This window comes from Rhinolophus ferrumequinum, chromosome X, assembly GCF_004115265.2.
Source record: "Rhinolophus ferrumequinum isolate MPI-CBG mRhiFer1 chromosome X, mRhiFer1_v1.p, whole genome shotgun sequence".
In the NCBI taxonomy this organism is placed as follows: Eukaryota; Metazoa; Chordata; class Mammalia; order Chiroptera; family Rhinolophidae; genus Rhinolophus; species Rhinolophus ferrumequinum.
The window spans coordinates 112,287,994-112,310,916 of record NC_046284.1 but is presented as its reverse complement, the minus strand read 5'-3'; the positions used below and the strand labels follow the sequence as shown (position 1 = coordinate 112,310,916).

Genomic DNA, 22,923 nt, shown 5'->3' with positions numbered 1-22,923 from the left:
GTGCTGTCTGGTACCCGTCCTGGGAGCTGAGTTAACCTCAAGCTGCACAGCATCTGGAAACTTCATTTTAACCTGGAGTCTCAACCTCTTCCATCTCACCAAAATTTCCTTTTTAAAATAATGTGAGATACTAGCAATAGTCGAAATGGTTAGCTAGCTTTGCCCTCCATTTCTTTCCTGGTGGCTCAGGGGCATCCACTCTGGTGCTGGTGAGATGATTCCCTTGGCTGACCAGGCCCCCCTCCTGCCCTCTTCCTTCCTGGCTGCCCAGCTGGACCCTTAATGCCCCAGCTTGAGGCTTTCCCCCAAAGAGGGGGAAGAAATGCAGGGAGAGAAGGCCCTGATCCTGACTCGAAGTATAAAGACTCCAAGTAGAGCAAATATAAATGAAACTGCGGCTGTGTGATTCACTTCCCCAGCATGACTCATGCTCTGCTAAGGTTTCCATGAACAATATTTCGCAGCCTGATTTAATTGTAGGCCGGATGCACCGCTGCCTGGGTGAGCCTCAGGATGGGCCCCCCATCCTTCGCTACTCCCAGGGTGCGCCAGCTCAAATGCCTCCCAGTGCGAGAGTGGGAGAGGGCCCTGGAAATGGTTCCTGCAGGTGCGTTTGTCATGTTATGCAGGCGGACAGCTCTTCAGGGGACCTCGGCAAGGGAGGGGAGCCTCCTCAAACACGCAGACCGGACCTTGTGGTTGGTCTAAGCTCACTGGGGTGTCTGCCCCTTGGGCTTCCCTTCATGCAGAGGCTGGATTGAGATGCACTGAGCACATGAGCATGGGTGTTTGGAGTGATCGATAGGGGAGAGAAACAGGATTTAGTCAAAGCTCCCTGGCGAGGGTGGAGGGAACCCCAGGCTGCCTGCCTGCCGCTCGGGCAGCGCCTTCCCCACTCGTCATGCTTTTGCGACTTCAGGGAAAACACTGGAAGCTGCTGCAGTGCAAGGGGTTCATTTCACAAATGTGGGGATGTGCCCACAGTTATATCCTTAGTATCGGACCAAACCAGTAGTTCCCCTCCCCCTGCAAAGCCTGAAACCATTAGTGTGCATTGCAAATTAAGATGAATTCTTTGCCCCTAATCCCTGGCATTATGCATAATTCACACCAACTGGCCTCTGTTGAATAACTAAGGTGGCTTCAGGGTTGCCAGATATAAAATACAGGGCGCCCAGTTCAATTTGAATTCCAGATAGTTTTTTAGTATAAGCATATCCCAAACATTAGTTGGCACATGCCTGTGTTAAAAAAAATTGACTTGTCATTTAACTGGGCACCCTACGTTTTTGTTTGCTAACTCTGGCAACCCTACATAGATAGGCCTTGAAGTCACACAACTCCTGCACCTCTGCCCCAGGGGGCTGTGAAATCCTGGACAAATGACTTGAGCAATTGCAGCTTCCGTTTCTTGTCCTACAAAATGAGAGTGTGGGGACAGAGCCAGGAGAGCAGTTTCCAGGCTCTCGGCCTCACGTGGAAAGGTGCTGGCTCAGGTAGTAAATGTCCATCAACTGTGATTGGATGGCCATCAGCTGTGGCTAGTTGGCCATTGCTGTAACCAGTGAGCCATTGGCCACTAATATAACTGCCATGGCTACGCTAGCAGCAAATGGGGGCTAGTGAGAAGATGGTGGCTGAGCCAGGAAGAGTGAATTGCAGTTAGCACGGCGGAGTGCGGGTTGTGGATTGCAGAGTAGTGGACGGCGGTTTGCGGATCGTGTGGCTCCTGCTTCTTGTGTCTCCAACTCAGCTGCCAGCGAGACTACAGTGGTGTGACTCCCCTATGTATGGCTCTGCGGGTGTTCCTTTTTGGCCTCACCATGTCCTGCATTCCTATGTGGGGAGCGGGAGCTGAGACCCCGCATGCCACCCTGCATGACAGAGAGTACCTGCAGTGGGTCCAGGAGTATGGCAAAGATGAAAGAGAACGCCACCTGCGTGGACGCTGTTGGTGGCTGCCATAGCCCCTTCATCACCTGTTCACCCATCCCCCAGCCCCTGGGACTAACCACTCAGCTGTACCCTCTTCCCCTGAATTGTGTAGGCTGACGGGAGGCACCTGCCTAGATCATGACCCCCCCATGCCACCTGAGGCCACCACTGTCTGACAGAGCAGGGGCCCACAGCCCCCTGCCCCCAAGGCAGGATGTCCTCTGTCTTGAAGCTGACACCCCCGAGCTCCCTGAGGGCTCAGGCTAAAGCTAGTCCCCACCTGGATGCACATCCTTTCTCAGGTCCTTCCCCTATTCCATTGTTCTGTTTCTCTCACTTCGTTACAGGCCTCTCGAAGCCCTCAATATATCCTCTCACAAAAACATGTGGCCTAAAACACTAGTAGAATTACTGTGAGGCGCGGTGATAACTGAGTGTTCATGGAAGCCTGCAAGGCTTCAGTGCCAGAGTCCAACGATGGCTCGCGCCCTGAGAATGGGGGCAGGGCACGTTGGGCTGTGGTCCTTGGGGCTGGGGTACAGTGTGGGCAACAGAGAAGGAACTTATCCCCTCCCGAAAAGGTGGGAAATGGAGAGGGGGGTGGGCATCAGGCCTGGAGTCCTTTCTGCAGAGTGGAGCCGAACATCTCCTCGGAGTCAGGCTGAGGAGGCGCTGAGGCTCAGGGAGGCTTGGCCTCAGCTGGGCAGTGGTTGGGGAAATCGTCAGGACCCGATTAGACTCAGAAAAATGACATGGCGGGGGAAGGGGGGTGGCTCAACTGGGTGCTACCTGAACTCTCCCTGTCTCCCCATCTTCCCCGCACTTTTGCAAGCTCTACCATATTTAAAAAGAACCCTTGGGGTGGATGAATCCTTACGAGAAGGTATACAGTTTTAAAGAGCAAGGCCTGGCTTTGACTCTCAGTTCTGCCACGTTTCTACAGGTTCTGGAATCCGGACCCGTTTCTGAGCCTCATCAAGCCTCAGTTTTTCTTCCTAGAAAATGGGGATAATAATGTTTCCCCTCAGGCCCTTGGCGACAAGTTCCAAGAAGAAGAAGGAATTCAGAGATCTATGATGAAAATAGGGCTTTGAAGCTCGCTTCTCCTCCTAAAAGGGCCATCCCCTGCCTCTGTCCACCCTGCTTCATCCTTGGTCCACATCAGAGAGCCCTACTCAGGGCGGAGCAGACAGCAATAACCTTGACTTCTCTAGAGTGCTAGTAACTAACACCTAAATTGGGCGAACCCAAGTTCTGCCAGGTTGCAGACCTCTCTAAAAAAAAAGTTTATTCCCATTCTCTAATTTTTGATGGTCCTCCAAACCCTTACCTGACGAGTACTATCTGCATTTGACAAATGAGGAAACGTGGCTCAGAGAGCGACTTGCCATCATCCATGGCCATCCACGGCCCCGCAGCTAAAAAGCCTGTCTGAATCCAAAGCCCACGTGGGGAGAGAGCCCCAGAGAGCAGTTTCCAGGCTCTCGGCCTCACGTGGAAAGGTGCTGGCTCGGGTAGTAGATGGCCGTCAGCTGTGGCTAGTTGGCTGTCAGCTGTAACCATTGAGCCATTGGCCACTAATATAACTGCCGTGGCTACGTTGGGGAGTTGAGGAGAAGTTGAGGGAAGTCAGAGAGTCGGTCAGTTGGCAGAAAAGCCGACAGCAGGTCGCATGTCGTGTGAATCCAGCCTCCAGAGAGACTATAGTGGTATGACGCCCCTACCTATGGCTCCGTGGGTGTTCCTTTCTGGCCTCACCGTGTCCTGCATTCTTATGTGGGGAGCGGGACCAGAGACCCTGTGTGACACCCTGCATGACACATGGCACAGCGAGCAGAGTGTGGTGTCGGCCGAAACTCTCCGAAAGATAATGGAGCAGTTTATATGTATGAAAGCTCAGTTTCGTGAGCAGGGTATGGTGCCGGCCAAAACTTTCCGAAGGATGGTGGAGCAGTTTGTGCGTGTGAACGCTCAGTCTCGGGAAGCCCATAAGGAGCGGCGCCAGGAACAGGAAACACGAACTGCTTGGGAGAAACGTGACCCCTCGGTGAACTGGTGGTCCTCTGGAGCCTCCAGGTGGCACGCCGCCCTGTTGGCCAAAGCAAGCGTCATCTTTCCCTTGGTGGTCTGTTGTTGCCGTGGGCTCCTAGAGTTGTGGACATTTTAAACCGAGGTCTCCACCCAATTGGACACCTGGCATGGTGAGCAGGATTCTGGCCAGGTAGGAATTGTGTCTGACACTGGGCAGGAGGACATGTGGCCCCCACACAGTGTGTGGTGCCCAGTACCCACTGTTCTCGGGAGCTGGACCCCCGAGGAGTGGTGGGAGGACATGGACGGTTCTCCAACCAGTATAGACTGGAGAAAGCAAAGGTCATTGTGGCCGTGTGAGCTGGGAAGTGCTTGCTGAGGCAGCCTGGATGCGGGACTTGTAGTCCCAGGAGGAAACGCTTGCTGAGTCCTCCGTGGGAGCTGAGGGCGAGGTCAAGGTCGTCCCTCACCCCCAGGTTGGGGAGGACTTGGAGTCCTCGCCCTCAGGAGAGGGCACATGTTGTGGGGCCAGTGCACAGCCCTGGCGAATGACTGTGGACTATGGGGAATTGCCTTCCTTCCCTGATTTGATGGACCGCTTGACTGTTTGCTTGAGAACATACCATCATGTAGTGGAACTGGTAGATGTTTGCTTCCTGTGTCTCGCCCGGCCACCAGTAAGACTGAGCTGCAGGAAGACCCCTTGTTGGGGTGCAGGCAGATGTTTACTTTCTGTGTCTCGACCGGCCGCCTTCAAGAATATGTAAGCACCTTGGCTGTGAGCCATTATTGTTCCAGCACGGTACCCTAAAAAACCCTTGCTATGCCCAAGAAGACTGGCTGTGCCCAGAAAGACTGGTGGTACCCTGAGAACTCTGGCTGTGCCCAGAAAGACTGGTGGTACCCTGAGAACTCTGGCTGTGCCCAGGAAGTGTAGCTGTGCTCAGAAAGACTGGTGGTATCCTGAGAACCCTGGCTGTGCCCAGAAAGACTGGTGGTATCCTGAGAACCCTGGCTGTGCCCAGGAAGTCTGGCTGTGCCCAGAAAGACTGGCTGTGCCCAGAAAGACTGGCGGTACCCTGAGAACCCTGGCTGTGCCCAGGAAGTCTAGCTGTGCTCAGAAAGACTGGTGGTAACCTGAGAACCCTGGCTGTGCCCAGGAAGTCTGGCTGTGCCCAGAAAGACTGGCTGTGCCCAGAAAGACTGGTGGTACCCTGAGACCTCTGGCTGTGCCCAGAAAGACTGACGGTACCCTGAGAACCCTGGCTGTGCCCAGAAAGACTGGTGGTATCCTGAGAACCCTGGCTGTGCCCAGGAAGTCTGGCTGTGCCCAGAAAGACTGGCTGTGCCCAGAAAGACTGGCGGTACCCTGAGAACCCTGGCTGTGCCCAGGAAGTCTAGCTGTGCTCAGAAAGACTGGTGGTAACCTGAGAACCCTGGCTGTGCCCAGGAAGTCTGGCTGTGCCCAGAAAGACTGGTGGTACCCTGAGACCTCTGGCTGTGCCCAGAAAGACTGACGGTACCCTGAGAAACCCTGGCTGTGCCCAGGAAGTCTGGCTGTGCCCAGAAAGACTGGTGGTACCCTGAGAACCCTGGCTGTGCCTAGGAAGACTGGCTGTGCCCAGAAAGACTGGTGGTACCCTGAGAACTCTGGCTGTGTCCAGAGAGCCTGGCTGTGCCCAGAAAGAGTGACAGTACCCTGAGAAACCCTGGCTGTGTCCAGAGAGCTTGGCTGTGTCCAGGATACTGCATTCACCTCCAGGCTCCTCGCACAGGGCCCCTCGCGGAAGACGCTTGTCGCGTAGATTGTGAGGCGAGACCCTGGACGGGTGGAGTGTGGGGACAGAGCCAGGAGTGCAGTTTCCAGGCTCTCGGTCTCACATGGAAAAGTGCTGGCTAAACTAGTAAATGGCCATCAACTGTGACTGAATGGCCATCAGCTGTGGCTAGTTGGCCGTCAGCTGAAAACAGTGAGCCACTGGTCACTAATATAACTGCTGTGGCTATGCTAGTAGTAGATGGTGGGTGGGAAGCGCGGATTGCAGTTATCAAGGGATTGGTTGGTTGGTTGGCAGGCAGAAAAGTGGACGGCATATTGTGGATCGTGTGGATCCTACTGCCTGCGTGCGTCTCGCCCAGCTGCCAGGGAGACTGGGGTGCAGGAAGACGCCTTGTTGGGGTACTGGCGGATGTTTGCTCCCTGTGTCTCCAACCCAGCCGCCAGTGAGACTATAGTGGTAGGACTCCCCTACCTATGGCTCTGTGGGTGTTCCTTTTTGGCCTCACCATATCCTGTGTTCTTATGCGGGGAGCGGGAGGTGAGTCCCCGTGTGACAGCCTGCATGACAATATGTTATTAGTATTATTACATTATCTTGTTAATCTCTGGAACTATCCAATGAGGACGGTTTATATAGTCACCAACCCATTTCACAGAGGAGAAAACTGATGCACTAAGAGACCATGCATAATTCAAGGGTACCCAGCTCTAAGCAGCAGAATGGAGATCTGACTTCAGGCCCAGCTGCCCCAGAGCACCAGCTGGATAAAGGGCCAGGGGGCCCAGGAGGCGGTCAAAGCGAGGTGCCACAGCTTAAGCCCCATGCTGCCTCCATTCCAATTTGGCCAAAGGCTGCCCTTGTGGTCAAGGCCTCTCAGGTGGCAGTACGCACATTACAACAGATCCTCTACTTGTTAAGAGCTGTGGAGTTTCCAAACCACTAATACATTTCTTCTGATTTGAAACAGCCCCATAGAGAGAGCAGAGCAGGACTTGGCCCCCGTCCTTCAGCTAGAACGCTCAGGTCCACCTATGGGCCGGCCGGCCATGGACCAAGGACCAAGCCCGGAGCACTGTTAGTCTAGCCCCAAGTTGTTTGCACAGCCCCCAGCCCTGCAACTGCGGTGGAGGACATCGCGCTGCAACTGGCGGCCTGTTTGCAAACATGATTTGGATCGTCATAGGCTGCACTGGGCTTTTTAGTCTCTGTCCCCTGCAATATTTCTCTCCATATCTACCGACCAAATCTTGTGTAATCCAAGAAAACCAGTCTCTCTTCTGAGGTAAATTTGTAAGGGAAATGCAATATCCTTTGCCCAGGTCTAGGTAAACATGGAATCTCCAAACATGGGCGTTAGTCCTGATCTAACATGGAAGAATTCATGAAATTCACAAGCCCTCCTGAGCTTCGGTTTTCTCATCCGTAAAAATCTTGTAGGAGGATGATGGTGTGCTCTTTACCAGTATCCGAGGGATGTGTTACTCGGCCGGATGTATAGTTTTAAGTCTTCCTCTCTTTCCAACATACCTAAGGGTTGCCCAGATGTAAAGCCCACAAAAAACAAAGTCACTAATTCCAGGGTCTCCTCAGAGCCAATCCTGTTGGCCTCAACTATTCCCACCCATACTCCCGCTCTCGAGGCACACACCCTGGACAGCCTCCTGGAATGTTCCCCTGACCACCGCCTGCAGCAGGGAGCTGCTCCCTTCCTCCTGAGGATGACTCACGGCATTGCTTGCTTGCTTGCTTTTCATTGTGCTTTTTTTAAGTTCAAAGAAAGAAATGTGTCAACTTCAAAACTCAGCACAGCACATCTATTTAAAGTGCAGAGGAAGCGGCCTTTGAATGACTTGCAGAATGTGAAGTCTTTAGAGCCTAGAAGGCCTCAGCTCCAGTCTTTCTCATGCTTTCAAGGCCCCCACTTGAAAGGTAGGCGGGCGTTTGCAGATGGCAGAGAAGGTCTGAAGTCCCTTGCATTGGGGACAGGGAGAAACTTCTGCAAGGGCCGGCAAGAGCAGGCAAAGCTGAGTCTGAGGGTAAGACCTGGGAAAGGATTCCCAGCCACTGTTCCTCTGCCACCCGTCAACCCCATTCCCAGAAGTGTCACAGAGGCGGCAATGTCTGGGTACACACGTGTGTATGTTTGCTTCAAAATGGTCAATGGATACGGGGTTTTAAGCCTGAGACAGGGAAGGAGGGTTGAGGAACGGTACAGGAATAATTTCCCTGTCATTCAATCATTCGATCACCTCAACTTTCCAGCTACAGCAGCAAAGCAGAGGCTGCTCCAGGAGCTTCTGGGCTTCTCAAAGCGGGTAGAAGGAAGTTTTCCCTTGGGCACTTGCTCCCATACCACCCCGGTCCCCCCCAAACCTGCTCTACAGTGAAACCTTTCTCTCCTCTGCCTCTAGCTAATGTCCCGCTGTGCTGCATCCCTGTAAAGCAAAATGTCTGGAAGAATTGGCAATAATTGTGTCATTCCTGTCTGAAACCTTCCAGTGACTTGGGACAAAAGCCAAAGTCTACACTCTTCCCCCTCATGGCTCCACTTTGAACTCCTTCTCAGTCTGCAAACATATTAGGTGCTCTCCTGCCTCAGAGCCTTTGCACTGGCTGTTCCCTCTGCCTGGCATGCTATTCCCCTAGGTATTGCCTGGCTAAGGCCAACATTTTTTCCAGGTGTCCAAACAAATCCTGCCTTATCAGAGATCTCAAATTCAACATACAGTCCCCATTGGCCCTAGGCCTCCTTGCCCTCTTTCTCTATGTCATTCCTGTCCTGTCCAGGGCTCTTGTCATCCCCTGACACGTTATGCATTTAATTGCTCGTTTGATTATTGTCTGGGAAGAAGAGGGAGGAAGCAGAAGAGGGAGGAGGAATCAGGGGTTGGTTTCTCAGCCTCCTTGGCTGGGGTACAGGGAGACCTGGGGGACCTGGAGATGGCCTTGGCGGCACCCAGCTGTTGTACCCCCCAACCCCCCGGCATCCTTTTTTTTTTTTTTTTTAAATTGGGTAAATGTGTTTTTCCCCAGGGCCCATCAGCTCCAAGTCATTGTCCTTCAATCTAGTTGTGGAGGGCGCAGCTCAGCTCCACGTCCAGTTGCTGTTTTCAATCTTTAGTTGCAGGGGCACAGCCCACCATCCCATGCGGGAACTGAACCGGCAACGTTGTTGTTGAGAGCTCGCGCTCTAACCAACTGAGCCATCCGGCCCCCGCTCTGGAAGCTCAGCGGCAGCTCGTTGTCTTCAATCTAGTCGTGGAGGGCGCAGCTCACTGGCCCGTGTGGGAATCGAACCGGCAACCCCGTTGCTCAGAGCTTGAGCTCTAACCAACTAAGCCACCCAGCCGCCGCATTTTACTCATCCTTGACCTGCGTCAACTGGGGGGCCCATCACACCCAGGGGAGGGTTTGGAGGCGTCAAGCTCCTATGTAAATCCTTCCCGAGCAGTGCCAGTGTGGTCTTCTCTTTCTTTCCCCTTGCATCGTTCAGAAAACAGGGCTGGTCCTGGTGGAGGAGTGGTGCCTAGCATCGAGTGACGAGGGGCTTTGGTATGGCATCTCTGATCCCCCTCCCTGGGTTCCAGCCTCAGCTGGCCCTATTCTCAGAGTGAGCAGTTCTCCAGCTCTGGGCTCTAATTTGACCCCTCTCTCCCTTTTCACTTGCTTATTTTATCTCTTCCCCTGCTAGGCCTACAGCCGTCTACACTGCAGCCTGCCAAGCATAGCACCAACCACATAAATGTGTGCTGACAGCGCAGAAGCTATCTCCGGTCTCAATCAGGGGACCAGGGACAAAAACATACGGTGTGTGTGTGTGTGCGATCACTGCAGCACATTAGCTCACTGCTTTGGGGGATGAGAAGCCGAGACTGCCGGAGATTCAGGTTGTGAGGTCAGTGCAAGGGCCGATGCTTCATGGCAAGGGCCCACTTCACCGTTCCATCTCCCCACACAAAGAGCTGCCTCCCCGGCTGGCAGTGCAAGGACCGCTCAAAGCTGCCTCGGAGCCTCCTGGACCGTTTTAGCTCCAGAGCTCTGTGGTTAAGGAGGGAGAGGGGACTGCAGGAGGTACACATGCTGCTGCCACAGAGGGAGACAGAGAGGGAGGGGACAGGCAGAGACAGGCCGACTTGCCTTAATGGCTATGCTCCCTTGACCCCATGAGAGTGACTCGGATTGAGCAAGAACACAGGGACTGATCCTGGGTGACAGCTGGGGAACGTGATCCACACTATCAGGAGACAGGCTTACACCTCGAAGCAGTTCCAATTCTTTACTTTTAAATCCCCCAGTTGGCTAAAGACTTAGAAGGAAAGATGCGACCATCATTTCTGTCTTGTCCCAGATGGGCTGTCACTCAGGGTCCAAAAGAAGGCTAACAGGGATGGGCTGGCGGTCAGGAAACACTGCGAGGCCCAGTGGCAATTCCTCCAGGGCTCTGGCTCCAGGGTTGTGACAGCTCCTCGGAAGCGGAGTGCTGGGAGGTAGTCGGCTTGGCGGTCTGAGCAGTAGCATCGATCCAGCCATGACGACTTAGTGACATTTCTACCCAAAGGGAGAACCTGCAATTGTCTTAGATGAGCCCAGAGGGAGCTCTGGGAGTCCCCTGCATGCTCCTCGTCACTCCCACTGCACAACCTTCCCCAAAGGGCACACATGCCTCTTAGGTGAGTTCTCAGGACAGACGGGGCAGGGGGCACAGGTCTTTCTTTTCTGGACAAAGAAATAAACGCCAAGAATCCTGGCTGTAGTGGACACTTAGTTTTGTAGGCTCAGGACCCAAGCTCCCTTCCTGGGTCTGGGGGATCCCCCACGTTATGAAGCCAACACTGTGTCCACTTTAGAAGGAGGAACTGGCACATACGGGCTTTTCCAACCTCCCTCTCAGCTAACAACCCGCCCTTCCCCCGCAGCTGATGCAACACACCTGCCAGAGACTGAACTGACAGCTAGCGGCTGTGTGGAATCCATTCTGGTGACAGGTGGCAGCCACTATATTTAGTTTCGAAAAGAGCAGAGGCGATGATCCCAGTGACAGTGGCCAGCTTGGGGGCATCTGTGGTGTAAGCCCCAGGGTGTGAGCCTGGGAACACCTGGGAGTGACAAGGGGACCTTGTTCCTGGCCGGGGAGCAGCCAAGCTTGGCTACCATGTGATTTACCATATTTCCTACGCAGCCAGAGTTGCTTTCTGTTACTTGCAAATAAGAACTGTGACACCGTGGCAGAGGGTGACACTGAAGTCATGAAAGATTAGAACCAATGACTGTGATTTCTGCTGTGCGTGTCTATCCTGGGTTTGTATCTTGAAAGCTCTTTCAGTAAAGGAGACATGGAAGCACAATCACTGCGCCGTGTCCAATTCAGATGCAGCTTGGTCCCATGTGGACAACCCAAAGCCGTGCCCTTTGCAAAGTCTGGCGCCTCAGGTGCACCAGCTGGAGGTGGATGCATCTGGCAGCCACCCCGCTGAGAGATGGGCCAAAGCTGCTCAGGATTTAGGTTTCAGGCGTGGATGCCCTGGCAGACCAGTGCTAGGAATGTTTCCACGGGAGGCTGGGAAGTCGCCTTCCTTAGAGGTCTTCACAAACGAAAGAGGAATTTTTTCATCTCCTACCACACTACTCCATATTTCTGCATGCCAAGCAATGAATGCACAATAAATGCTTTCTGAGCAATTCATTTTTCAGAATAGATGACATATTGCAATCAGGCAGAAGGATAAATCACATGACTTCAGAGTTCATTGGTTCCAATTATTCCTGTCCTTCTAAGAAGGCATTTTTGCCTAAATTGCACATATGTTCCTTACACACACACACACACACACACACACACACACACGTTTTCTGATGGAATTTTTCTCTCTTCCAGACCATCAGTCAAACACTCCGTGCATTAGACTCAAGAATAGTCTCTTACCGGTTCAGGTCTTCTCCTTCCTCAGAGAACTCTCTTGGTAACTCAAGGACATGGCTTTTCCCAAATGGCTTTCTGAGGAGGACAAGGGGGCTTTAAGGGAATGACAGTGGCTTTACTGTCCCCTCACAAGCAGAGCTATCAGTGGCCAAGTCCCAGAGAACAGAAGGCATTCTGGGACCATGCAAAGTGCAGAGACACATAGAACAGATGGCAGGGACTTTAAAAGCATGAGTCACCTTGAAAGATAATGGCGCCAAGGGAGGGGTGGGAGGCTTTTGTACCTTCTGACAAGGAAACAGAGAAGACTAAAACCTATTTGCCAGACTTATACGCAAGTCAATAGAACTGAGAGATGGTTCTGCTCTAACTTACATCAAGGGAGGTCGAGCCTCTTGTCTTTTTGTCCAGAAATAAATGGCATCAATCAACTGACAAACTGTTTCTCCTGTGTCCTGATCTTCTGGTCTTTTTTCTTTTACAAAGGGAGCATTTACATCCTCTCTATCCAGGCAGCTAATGCATAACAGTCTCTCCTTCCATTCACCGCACCTCACAAGGGTTGCAGAAGCTGAGCTGACAGACACCCACCCCAGGAGACACTGGCATGGCCGGGAGAGCCTGGCTGAGTTGCCGTTGGGCATATCTGGCTTCTTGTAAACAGGAAGCTCCTGGTCCCCAACTGGGGGGGGGGGGTTCCTGTGATTCCCTCACGCTTACTCCCGTGCCAGTCTGTAGGCCTCTTGCATATTTTCCAGATGGGCAAACTGAGGCACACGGAGGCTAAATAACTCGCCCAGGTCAGAGCTGGGATGGAAGGTGTCATGGCGGGGGACCCTGCTCACTGCGCCATGTGTCATGCGAGGCGGCCTGCAGGGTCTCTGGTCCCGCTCCCCACACAAGAACGCAGGACACGGTGAGGCCAAAAAGGAACACCCACGGAGCCATAAATAGGGGAGTCATACCACCATAGTCTCACTGGAGGCTGGAGTCACACGACCTACAACCTGCTGTCCGCATCTCTGCCTGCCAACCGATTGACTCACCAACCAGTGCAGCCACGGCAGTTATATCAGTGGCTACTTGGCTAACTGGTTACAGCTGACGGCCATCTACTACCTGAGCCAGCACCTTTCCACGTGAGGCCGAGAGCCTGGAAACTGCTCTCTGGGACTCTGTCCCCACAGAAGGCCAGTCGGACTCAGTGACAGAACCTTATTCTTTGCTGCAAGATTCACCCGGGTCAAAACCAGGCTGAGCAGTGGGTGGGGTGGCTGGCTGCTTTTCAATGGAGGATGTCAAAAGAAATGTTTGTTTGTGGCTCTGAAACAGAACATGCTGCCTCCAGCCCCAGCGAAGGTCAAAACTGGCCTCTGCTCTGAGGAGGGAGCGAGGAAAGGGCACCCCCCCACCCAGAGCCCCCTGGTGCTGCAGCCTCTTTCTCCTCAGGAGGAAACCCACTCTGAAGAGGCCAGGATGGTCAGGACAGGGCCTCCACCACCCCCCTCCAACATCTGTTCCTCTTCGCTGCGTGGGCCTCAGCTGCTCGCGCAAGGATCAAGCCTCAGAAGCCTGTTCTCCTTCTTTGAAGCTGACAGCTTGAAGCCTGTGGAAATGCAGTACTATTTCAGGATTTCATTTGAAAGAGGTTTCAAAAGAGTGAATCGAAGGCTTGGTTGAATTGCTTATTATGGCTCTTCTCCCGGCCTGCTTTGGTTGGTAAGCCCAAACATAGCATCTGTGGCTCTGCGCGTCATCCACGGGCAGGGGATTGTTCTAAATTAGCACCTGGCTCATTTAGGAGGGTTGTAACTCTTCTTGAGGCCTTCTCCCAAAAAGCGAGCGGGACTTTCACAGCTTGTACCTTTCCTACATTACCTGTGTCTGAACTGGTCCACCAGGGAGTCTCACTTATGGCGAGCATGTCTTCAGGACACGAAAAATAAAGGCTATGAAAATGCTACTATGAAACCTGGGTGGCTGTGACCCCCCTGGACCCTCAGAGGCAAATGGGAGCAAACAGACTTCCCAGGGAAGACGGGGCACGGACATGGAGGCTCCGGGGCATGGTGCCCCCACTGTCACTGAGATCTGCCCCTCCAGTGCCAGTGCTCTGGGCAGGCCCCTCCTTCCCACTCCTATATCTTGTCTGGCTCTCTAACACTGCCCCCGCCACGCTGAAGCACGGCTTTCCTTGTTGGGGCGAGGTCCTTGAGTGCCAAGTCACATCTCATTTATCTTTGTATTCCCACACCTGGCACAGAGAATGCTTTCTCAACACGTGGGGACAAATGAAGGGAGGATCCAGTAATACGAGGAGAAAGGTTTTATATACTGACATTAATGGGGAGGAGGAAGAAGGGTGAGGGGAGGAGAGGGGCATGCAGACGTCCCCTGGAGCAGAAGCTGAGATTCCAGTGCCTTACCCTCTATATAACTAGTTTGTACCTTAGCAAGGAAAGTACTGTCGTTTTGAAGAAATAGGAAACAAAAGCATTGACGTCCCAGGTGAATGGTGCCTAAAGACCACCGAGCCCAGGTAAGGACACCGAATCTCGTGTTCTATACTGTTTCTCCCAGGGGCAACTGCAAAGTACTTGCCTTGGACTGAACAAAGTCTGCTTACTGCATCTTGACTCTGAGGGACGCCGGGCATGGCGATGTCCCCTAAAAGCAGCTAGAGCATAGGCTTTCTCCACCTTCATGTAAACTTGCGAGCAAAGATCCAATGGCCACGTTCCCATTTCAGAGGCAGAGTTGTCACAATCTAACCCATCACTCTTAACCAGCCAGAGCTCTCACCATGTGGCCACCAGGTTTTCCCGAACAACAGTGGTTTCCCCCTCCCCAACCCCTACTCCCCAAGGAAGACAACGGCTGGAGAGAAACCGCATCCACCAGGATATTGACAAAAGCCTGGCGAGGCCCTGCCCTGTCAGGATTTGTCCTTGTTCCTCTACAGTCAAGGCCCCCAACCACAGCTACCTGAGAGCATCAAGATGGCAGTGCTTCCATAAGAAGGGATGCGTCCCCAGCCTGGCTCTGTCGTGAGAAAGAAGCATTACTTTTACGGGAGCACGCCACCAATTTCCATGGCATCGGGTGCTGCGTACCCATCACATGGGTCCCCTGGAGCTCGGTGGAGGGGCCGCTCACTGTCCTGCCAGGGCGGTCACCCCATGCAGGGGTGGGGTGGGGGACACAGGACTTCCAGAGGAACTCCCTGCCTGCTCCAGCCCCAAAACAACAGGTGGCCCAACTATAAGACGAGTTTGATCCTCCCTGCCATTGGTTTTTGTTTTGCTAGATTCCGGAAGATGTAGGAAGAAGGCAGGAGAAACCCATCATTTATGGGCGGCCAGGATAAAATCCTTGAAAACCATGAGCCAAAGTTAACTGGGAGCAATTTTTGACATCTTGGTGAGAGAGAATTATGTCACACGAAAGTAGCTATGCCAATAAAACGAGACCAAGAAAAAAAAGCAAGGCACAAGAAAAGCAAACTTCCACAGAAAGAGAGTTGTTCTATTTGGTAAACAGTTTGGTCCATAGACAGACTGCATCCTGGTAAGCTGTTCCCCTGAACAAGGTCTGCTTGTCTAGCTACTGGAAGGATCTTTAAGATGTGCACTAGCTCATCAAACCGATTTTGGTAGCTCTGTGTAAGAGCCAATGTAGGCTGCTTCTCAGTTCATTCTGCACTCAAAAGACACCAGTTTCCACTTCCTCCTCCGGCTCCAGGAGGCCAGATGCTGTGGCAAATGTTCCAGCAAAACGAACCTAGATAATAGTCCCATGCCGCTCCTTGGGGGAGCACAGGACTCCTTGGCTCTTTCCGTGGCTTGGACAAACACTGGTTTCAGGTCAGTCACTGGCATCTCTTCCTTGCCAGTGTTTCTGATGGGACATGCTTTTGTGACAGCACAGGGGATCTTGGGGAACAGAAGAAAGTTTCCAGTGAGGCTACGGGGCAAGTGACAGACTTAGAAAGGGCTGAGGCCCTATTGCATCTGGCAGCCTGAATTGGGCAGCAATTCCTGCAGATGAGTAGCCACGGCCTTCGTTAGGTAGGTCATTGTCCCATAAGCCCCACTCGGAGCACTGTCGTAAAAAAAGTGGCAAATGCCTGTGGCTTGGTCTTTCTCTAGAGTGTCCATGGCTCCAGTTGACATCTGCAGCAGGAAAAGGAAGAGGTAAAGAATGAGTAGAGTTCGCTCTCATAGCCTGTGATAACTGCATGCCGAGGCCCACGGCCTGCAGAGAAGAGCTCCAGGCCTGGGGCAGGAGAGCCTATGGCGCCTGCTCCGGGCACTGCACTAGGTTCCCACGTGTGCCGGTTCGCAGGGTATCACCGACTTTAATGAGGACGGCTTCTCCTAATGCGACTCTGGGTGCAGAGTAAGTGGTTTTGTTTACCCAAGGACATATATGAGCAAGGGTGGTGTTTGCACTAAAACCTATGCTGAAACGGGCCTGTCTATCTCCAAAGGTCTTTATATTTCCCAAGTGGCCACTGTGCTGTTTTCTCACCAAATGGTTGACATTTTCACCATCTGTGATGACATTTTCTTTGTTCGAGAACATTCTTTCCTATTGGACACAGAATCTCTAGCCTTGATAGAGACAAATGCCAGCCAACCTGGCTTCCCTACCTCTGTCCCCACCTCGGCTGTGGGGGGACTGGGCAGGCCCGGGCACACCCACCTGGTCCTGCAGGAACAGCTGGTTGGCCATCTGCACAATCTGGTCCACGTGGATGATGCCGCCAATGCTGTTCATGTCCGTGTCCGAGAGCAGCGTCAGCACCATGATGGCCTCCACCAGCAGCTGCCGGTACTCGGGCTGGGGCACGCGGTTGAGCACCGACTCAACGTGGACAGCAAACTTGATCTCCTGCGGGGTCATCTGCCAAAGGGACCCGCAGCGGGTCAGGAGTGAGCCAGGATGGACGCAGTCCTGTCAGCAACCTGAGCACAGCGCCCACTGGGCTCTGGGTTCAGCTTAAATGCTGCCTCCTTTCTGGCCACTGTTCTCATTCTGCCAGCAGGAATCTTCTAGAGCAGGAGGCAGATGGCTCTGTCTGGGAGGCAGTTGACCTTGTCCTAGCTTTATTTACCTACCCCACTGGACTGTGACTTCCAGGGGGCAGGGACCATTTCTTATTTCTCTTTCTTCTTCATCATTCCTGTGGCATGTGGCATGGTGCCTGGGGCAGGGTAAAAACTAAAACATCACCTGGTAAAAGAATGACTAGGGGAAAAGAAACCAGGGAAGATGTCTGAGGTCAGTGGAAAGAGGGGCCAGAGGAGGCTGCACGTGGGTCCATGTGTGCCATGCAGCTTTGCTCTTTTCTCTTAATAGGGTTCTATGGGGCAAATCTAAAGACCTTGACGGTGCTGTTTCTGAGGAGAAAGAGAAAAGGTGATGCTAATAAGTGCGGGAGAGAAACTTTGCAAAATTTGAGGGTTGAGTGGCTAAAAAGATCGGACCTACAAAATGGCCTGTCTATATGTAAGAAGCTTCAAAGAAGCATGAGTGGTCAGAGTCCACGAAATACAGCACTTGGTGAAAACGGTGGTAGGACAGCGTTTGAGTTTTTCCCATCGTACCTCTTGTGTTGTTGAGGATGGGAGCACATAACCATCGATGGAAAGACCATGGCACTGGAGACAGAATACACACATCACATTTCAGTCAGATTCCAGAATGCAATTGACAAGTATGCACACATACTCAAGTTGCTCTGCCTTGGAAACCTGCACGAGGGCTGGAACATGCCAGACTGTCATTTATTTTTAGAGAGCTGTTCTCACTGCCCACAGGCTGTTTTCGATGCAACAATTCTAGGGAACCAGCAGGCATGTTTCAGATCTCGCATGAACAATGCCCCAGGGAGCTGCTGGGTCCTCCTCTGTGAAAGCTCTACATTTCACTTGGCTGGGAGGCCTCATTTGGTACCACATAAAGGGAGATTTTCATGGCTCTTACTGGCGAAGTATACTTCTGTGCCTTTGCAGGCATCTATTTTTGAGATTTCTATAATAAGCACCAATCACAAAAAGCTTGAGCACATGCACAGACACGCACATGCACACCCATGTATATAAATATCAAGCGTCGACTCAATACAAAATGCTGCATTTTCATAATAAAAGTGTCTTGGTATTGAGCCAGTGGGAGTCCGGATGGAAGCGTGTGATGCCCCAGGAAGAGTGGGGAGATTTTCTAGGAACTGTTTGTTCTAGTCTAATTGGCTGCCTTCTAAATCCCAGTGCCCTGGCCGGCAGCAGCTGCCCTCCCCTGTCCCTGGGGGGCTGAGGGTAGAGAGGCGGCAAACACTCGTGCCTCCTGACACGAGACGGAGAATGGAGAAGTACAGGCCTTGGTGGGCTCTGAGGGCTCTGCTCGCGCGTGGGGACCGGGAGCCAGCTGCATGAGGACGACTGCGCTGCCCTCCCGGGCCCAGCTCGGCCAGGACGGCGGCGGTCCCCACACAGCAGAGAGGCCACAGGCTCCCTACCAGGCCCGGCCACAGAAAGACCGCATTATTGGCTGTTTGGGGTGACTTTTCTCTCCTCTCCTGCTGTGAAATGAGCTAACAAAACAGCTTATGAAAAAAAATCGGTCCTGCCCATGGTTTCTGGTTTGTACAGAAGCTTTGAACTGAGGCAGACTGTCCCTCTCGTGGGACCCAGGGAGACACAAATGCTGTGGGGCTGATGTGGGAGGTGGACAGAATGTGGGTGCAGACCCAAGGGGCATGGCTTCCCCCACACACCCCTCTTTGGCAACAGGTGTTCGGGCTGGGCTCTCCCTTGCTCAGGTGCATGCAGTGCATTCTCTGGCTGTCACCTTACATGTTTCTGATGACCTCTGTGGAGATTTTCACAGCCCCAGGGAGCCGGGAAATGCAGTCCTATCTGGTGGCCACACGTGTTGTGGGCAATTGGCTAAAGGGAGTGGGTTTCAGAACCCTGTCCTCCAGGTGGGGAAGCAGAGGCAGCCCAGGGCATGTGGGGCTTGTGCCGTCAGGGCACCTAGGACCCGGAGTCAGACTGGAAGCTCTCCGTTGCTTTTTTCCCTCAAGACCTGATCATGTCGCTGAACGGCGTGGACGCCATGTGTGCCTGAACGTGCAGGAGCCTAAGGACTGGGGTGTTGTTCTGGATCCTCTATGTCATGTTGTTTTCATCCAAAGCTTTCCCTCCCTTCTCTGGTTCTTGTCTATCTTCTGACTTTTCTACGTTCCTAATATGTCAAAGGTGGTCCCACACAACCTGGCCTGCCACCTTATCTAACTTGCTGTGGTTCCAGCCAGTGGTTCTCAATCAGGGGTCATTTGCAGCTCAGGGAACACTTGGCAATATTTGGAGACATTTTTGGTTGTCATAATTGGGGGGGGGTGCTACTGGCATCTATTGGGTGGAGGCCAGAGATGCTGCCACACATCCCACAATGCACACGACAGTCCCCCACAAAAAAGAATTCCCCAACCCCCTATGTCAGTGGTGCCAAGGTAGGGAAAGCCTGCTCTAGGCTGTGAGCTACCCAAGGTTGGGGGCTATGTGTTGGCTTGTTCTACAGCCACATGCTACTTGATGATACCTATAGGTGCCACCACGCCCCACAAAGGGAGTAAGGGGGGGTTGGTTCATTTCCCTGGGAGCGTGTGTCCCCCAACCCCAAGACCAAGCTTACCTTCTGAAGGATCTTCCACACCTTCTGGTAGAATCCCACGGGCACCCTGTTGATGGCCCCATCCAGCCTTCTCCTGCGCAGCCACTGGCCCTGCCGCTCCCCCCAGCCAATGTGATGCCCGCCTGAGTCTGACGATGACGTGCCAGTGGGCGAGGACGGGCTGCTGGACCTCTGCAAGACAGACAGCGCATGGCCTTCAGAAGCCTCAGAACTGGTGCGGCAGGGTTGCTCTGGCGATCGAAAGACCAGATCACCACTTGCCCAGAGAGGAACATGGTCCCTTGATTCTACCCGGGCCATTTCTTAAAGCTGGATTAACTCTGTCACATACCAGTTTGGTTACTGAACTTGTTGCATGCACTCTGCCCGGCCCCACGAGAGAGTGCAGTAGCAAGGACCCCGACCTGACGGGGGCGCTGAGCAGGTGAGGGTGTGGGCTCCGGGGTCAGCTCTGAATCCCAGCTCAACACTGGCTGCAGCAATCCCCCAGCCTGACAGTAGCTCTGGGTCTCATCTGCACAGGCCTGGGGGACACAGTCGGACCGCTTCAGGGAGCTGGCCAGGGGCACTCATTGAATGAAGATGTAGGAAACCCCATGAACATACCCGGCTGGTGGTAAGTGCTCAGGGAGGTCAGCTGTCACTGCCAAGGCCTTCTTGTATTGCTGTGGGAGGGCCCAGAGAGAGCCACTGGGCTCTCGGAGGACATGAGTCCCCCAGAGGTACCGCAGCCCAGGGAGACAATGCCAAAGTGCCCACTTCCCTTCTGTAGTGCCACAGAGAAGTGGTAGTCACCTTCTCACAGGGCAGGTGCCACAGAGAGCCCCACACATAACATGGGGTGGGAGAGGGTCTGGAGTGGCTGGAGATCCACATTTAGTAGTGGGGACCTCAGAGAGTATGGTATATCCACTGGTCCTTTTCCATCTGTTCTCTACTCTGCCTGTTTTCAGCACAGAGCTTTATCCTGGTTGGGGGCAATGGCTGCCTCCAAGCCAGGAACACATGCTTTGCTGAGGAACAGGTGAGAGGGCGTCATCTCCTGCTCACCTCCTCGCCTGAGGCTGGAATTGCCTCCATGAGGGAAGCACTGGGGCAGGGCCAGTGGTTCTGCTCTGGCCTTGGCAGGCCCTACCACGAGGAAGGCAGACTCAGCTCAGAGAGGCTCCCAGTGGGGGACTGGAGACCTGCCCCCCAGTAGCAGACCTGGTGAGGCCATGCTACACTCCCTCCCTGCAGCAAAGCTCCAGGCCTGCCTTCTTCCTATGGATGCATTCTAAACGCATGGTCTCCAGGTAGGAAAGGGATAATAACCTTCATCCTTACACATTACCTTTGTTCTGGGCTATCTGGCAGTTTCATTTCTCAATGTGCACCATCAAATTTAAAGGTTTGAAAATGAAATCCAAATGTTAAGCGTACTAGCAGGGCAGGAGGCAGGAGTGTTCTCTATGGACTCATTGCGACTTCATCAGATCTTATTTTGAAAAGGCTGTTAGGCTGGGTTATTCCATTGGGCTCATTACTGCCATTTAAATATGGCAACAATTAGATACAAATAAAAGTAATTACAGCTGCACTCATCAATGACTCAGCTGGTTTTCTCCTCATTTCGAGAGGAAGATTCAGACTCGCCTCTGCAGTCGGAGCACTTCCTAATCACCCACTTGGTCTGAGGCCTCACGCCAAGCAGTGCATTATGAGTAGAGTGCTAATCAGCATGTGTGGGTAATGGCTCACTACCGTGGCTCGATACAGGCACAGAAAAGCTGCCTCAAAGCATCCGGAAGCTCCTGGCCAAACCAAGCTCAGTTCAAGAATTTCTCGGCTTTCTTTCTACACTCTCCTCATCATGGCAGTCAAATGAAAACACTGGAACCTGTTCAAATCTTTGGGAGTTAAAGATGAGGTGGGAGCACGAGAAGGGCAACAAGAAATCAAGTCACCACCAGCAAGGAGGTGGCGGTAAGAAGGACAACGGTTGGGACGCATGGTTTACCATAGACTTGGAGCAATGTGCACTGCTGGACACGGCCTGGCTCACAGAAAAGAGCTACAAGACAAAGAGAGTCCATTCAGTCATGTGCAGTGACACCAAACGACGCAAACAGAGAGGAGTATGAAACAGCACGGAAAACACCTGCGGAAAGAAGTGCAGAGGATGCGGGCAGACAGAAGTTCTTACTCACAAACCAGGCAAACAGCCTCAGAGATCAGCAGGGCAGGGCAATGAACTTGGGAAATGTTCTTTCTCTCACTATGAAATGGTACCACATTCTAGTCCTATGGGGAGGGTACCTCATCAAGTTAAGGCCCAATTAATTTTCCAAAGCCACAGCCATGAAATGCTAATCTTTTATGTTAAGAGTTGTGACAATCTACAGAAACCAACAAAATACCCATCACCAGCATTTAGCATCTGGCACCTATTGTCATTTAATAGATATTTTTTAAATGAATGAATAAGATCAGGCTGATAACCTTTGGCCAGATAAGTATGTCTTCATCTAAAAATCTAGAATGTACCCTTATTTTGCATGGGGATAGTGCCTGAGCACACACACATGTACCCATGCCCAGTGTTCCTGCAAAAGTGAACAGAAATCTAAAATGCCATGGCATCTATTAAATTTTGGACAGAGAAAATATGTTTACTTGATGGAAGTGGCCAAATACAAAACTTGTACTGGCTAACTGAATCTCAACCCATCAAAGAAGAACGGTGATCATTTTGTTCCCATAATATGAAAGGACGACATTAAATGGAGGCGCAGGGAACCACCCATATTCCCCCATGGTCAGCCATCATGAGGATGTGGGTAACCAGAGGGACGGTGCCATCAAGTGGCTGGCAAAGGAACATGTTTGGAAAGTCTGTTCTTTAATTGGAAAGAGCATAAATTCAAATGAGAGAGCACGTGTGCTTTATCCTGGGACAACATAGAGTCTGCATGTCATTATCCGAAACCTCTACGCGCTCTCAGTCATCGAGACATTCAGTCATTAGGAACGTGACTCTAATTTTCTGGAGGAAGGAGGAGGAAGCATGGCACAAACGTGATATAAAAGAACAGTAGCCTTACATTTTGTCCTTCCAGGGTTAAGTCCCCACCCAGGCAATCTGGGGACAGAAATAGCAGTATTCTTTCTACCAATATAATCAATGACCACATTTTACTTTTCCCTACTTATTTTCCATTTTTCTGAACAGAAACTCCCGCCGAGGCAGAGCTCGGGTCCATCTCTTTCACAAAGTATTCTGCAAAACCCAAGAGTCTGATAAACGGATTTTATCTAAAGGCATGGGACAAGGCCATTTCTCCCGCTTTTAAATCCAGCACTCTGCCTGTTCCACCTGTGGAGTCACCTCCACCCAAGCCTGTTTGATGGGAAGAACCGTTCTCCACGCGCTTACTCTCTGTATTCACAGCCTCACTTTCCACATTCAAGCCAGAAAGAACATGAAGCACACACAGACAGTAAAGGATGAAACAAGACAAAGATGTTTCACCTGTTCATCAGCACTAAATCGTCTAGTCATCTGAAAGTAAAAATACA

General features: G+C 52.4%; 1 protein-coding gene and 1 long non-coding RNA gene across 6 annotated transcripts in view; both read right to left on the bottom strand.

The window, feature by feature from the left end:
- LOC117025224 (uncharacterized) overlaps positions 1-11,785 on the bottom strand; it is a 69,369-nt gene extending 57,584 nt beyond the window's left edge. Inside the window, exon 1 of the long non-coding RNA XR_004423567.1 lies at positions 11,671-11,785. This is a non-coding gene — a long non-coding RNA (uncharacterized LOC117025224). The remainder of the gene's footprint in view (positions 1-11,670) is intronic.
- A 3,386-nt stretch (positions 11,786-15,171) lies between these two features.
- The window catches only part of PHKA2 (phosphorylase kinase regulatory subunit alpha 2), a 69,564-nt gene continuing 61,812 nt past the window's right edge, over positions 15,172-22,923 (bottom strand). For 3 of the 5 annotated variants that reach the window (XM_033106825.1, XM_033106823.1, XM_033106824.1), the window contains exons 29-34: positions 22,877-22,906; positions 21,365-21,418; positions 19,366-19,536; positions 17,277-17,330; positions 16,372-16,572; positions 15,172-15,839 (exon numbers count right to left, since the gene is read on the bottom strand). In XM_033106825.1, the coding sequence (XP_032962716.1) occupies positions 15,669-15,839; positions 16,372-16,572; positions 17,277-17,330; positions 19,366-19,536; positions 21,365-21,418; positions 22,877-22,906 (681 nt within the window). In that variant the 3' untranslated portion in view covers positions 15,172-15,668. The remainder of the gene's footprint in view (positions 15,840-16,371; positions 16,573-17,276; positions 17,331-19,365; positions 19,537-21,364; positions 21,419-22,876; positions 22,907-22,923) is intronic. The other 2 variants (XM_033106826.1, XM_033106827.1) reach the window with 2 other exon arrangements.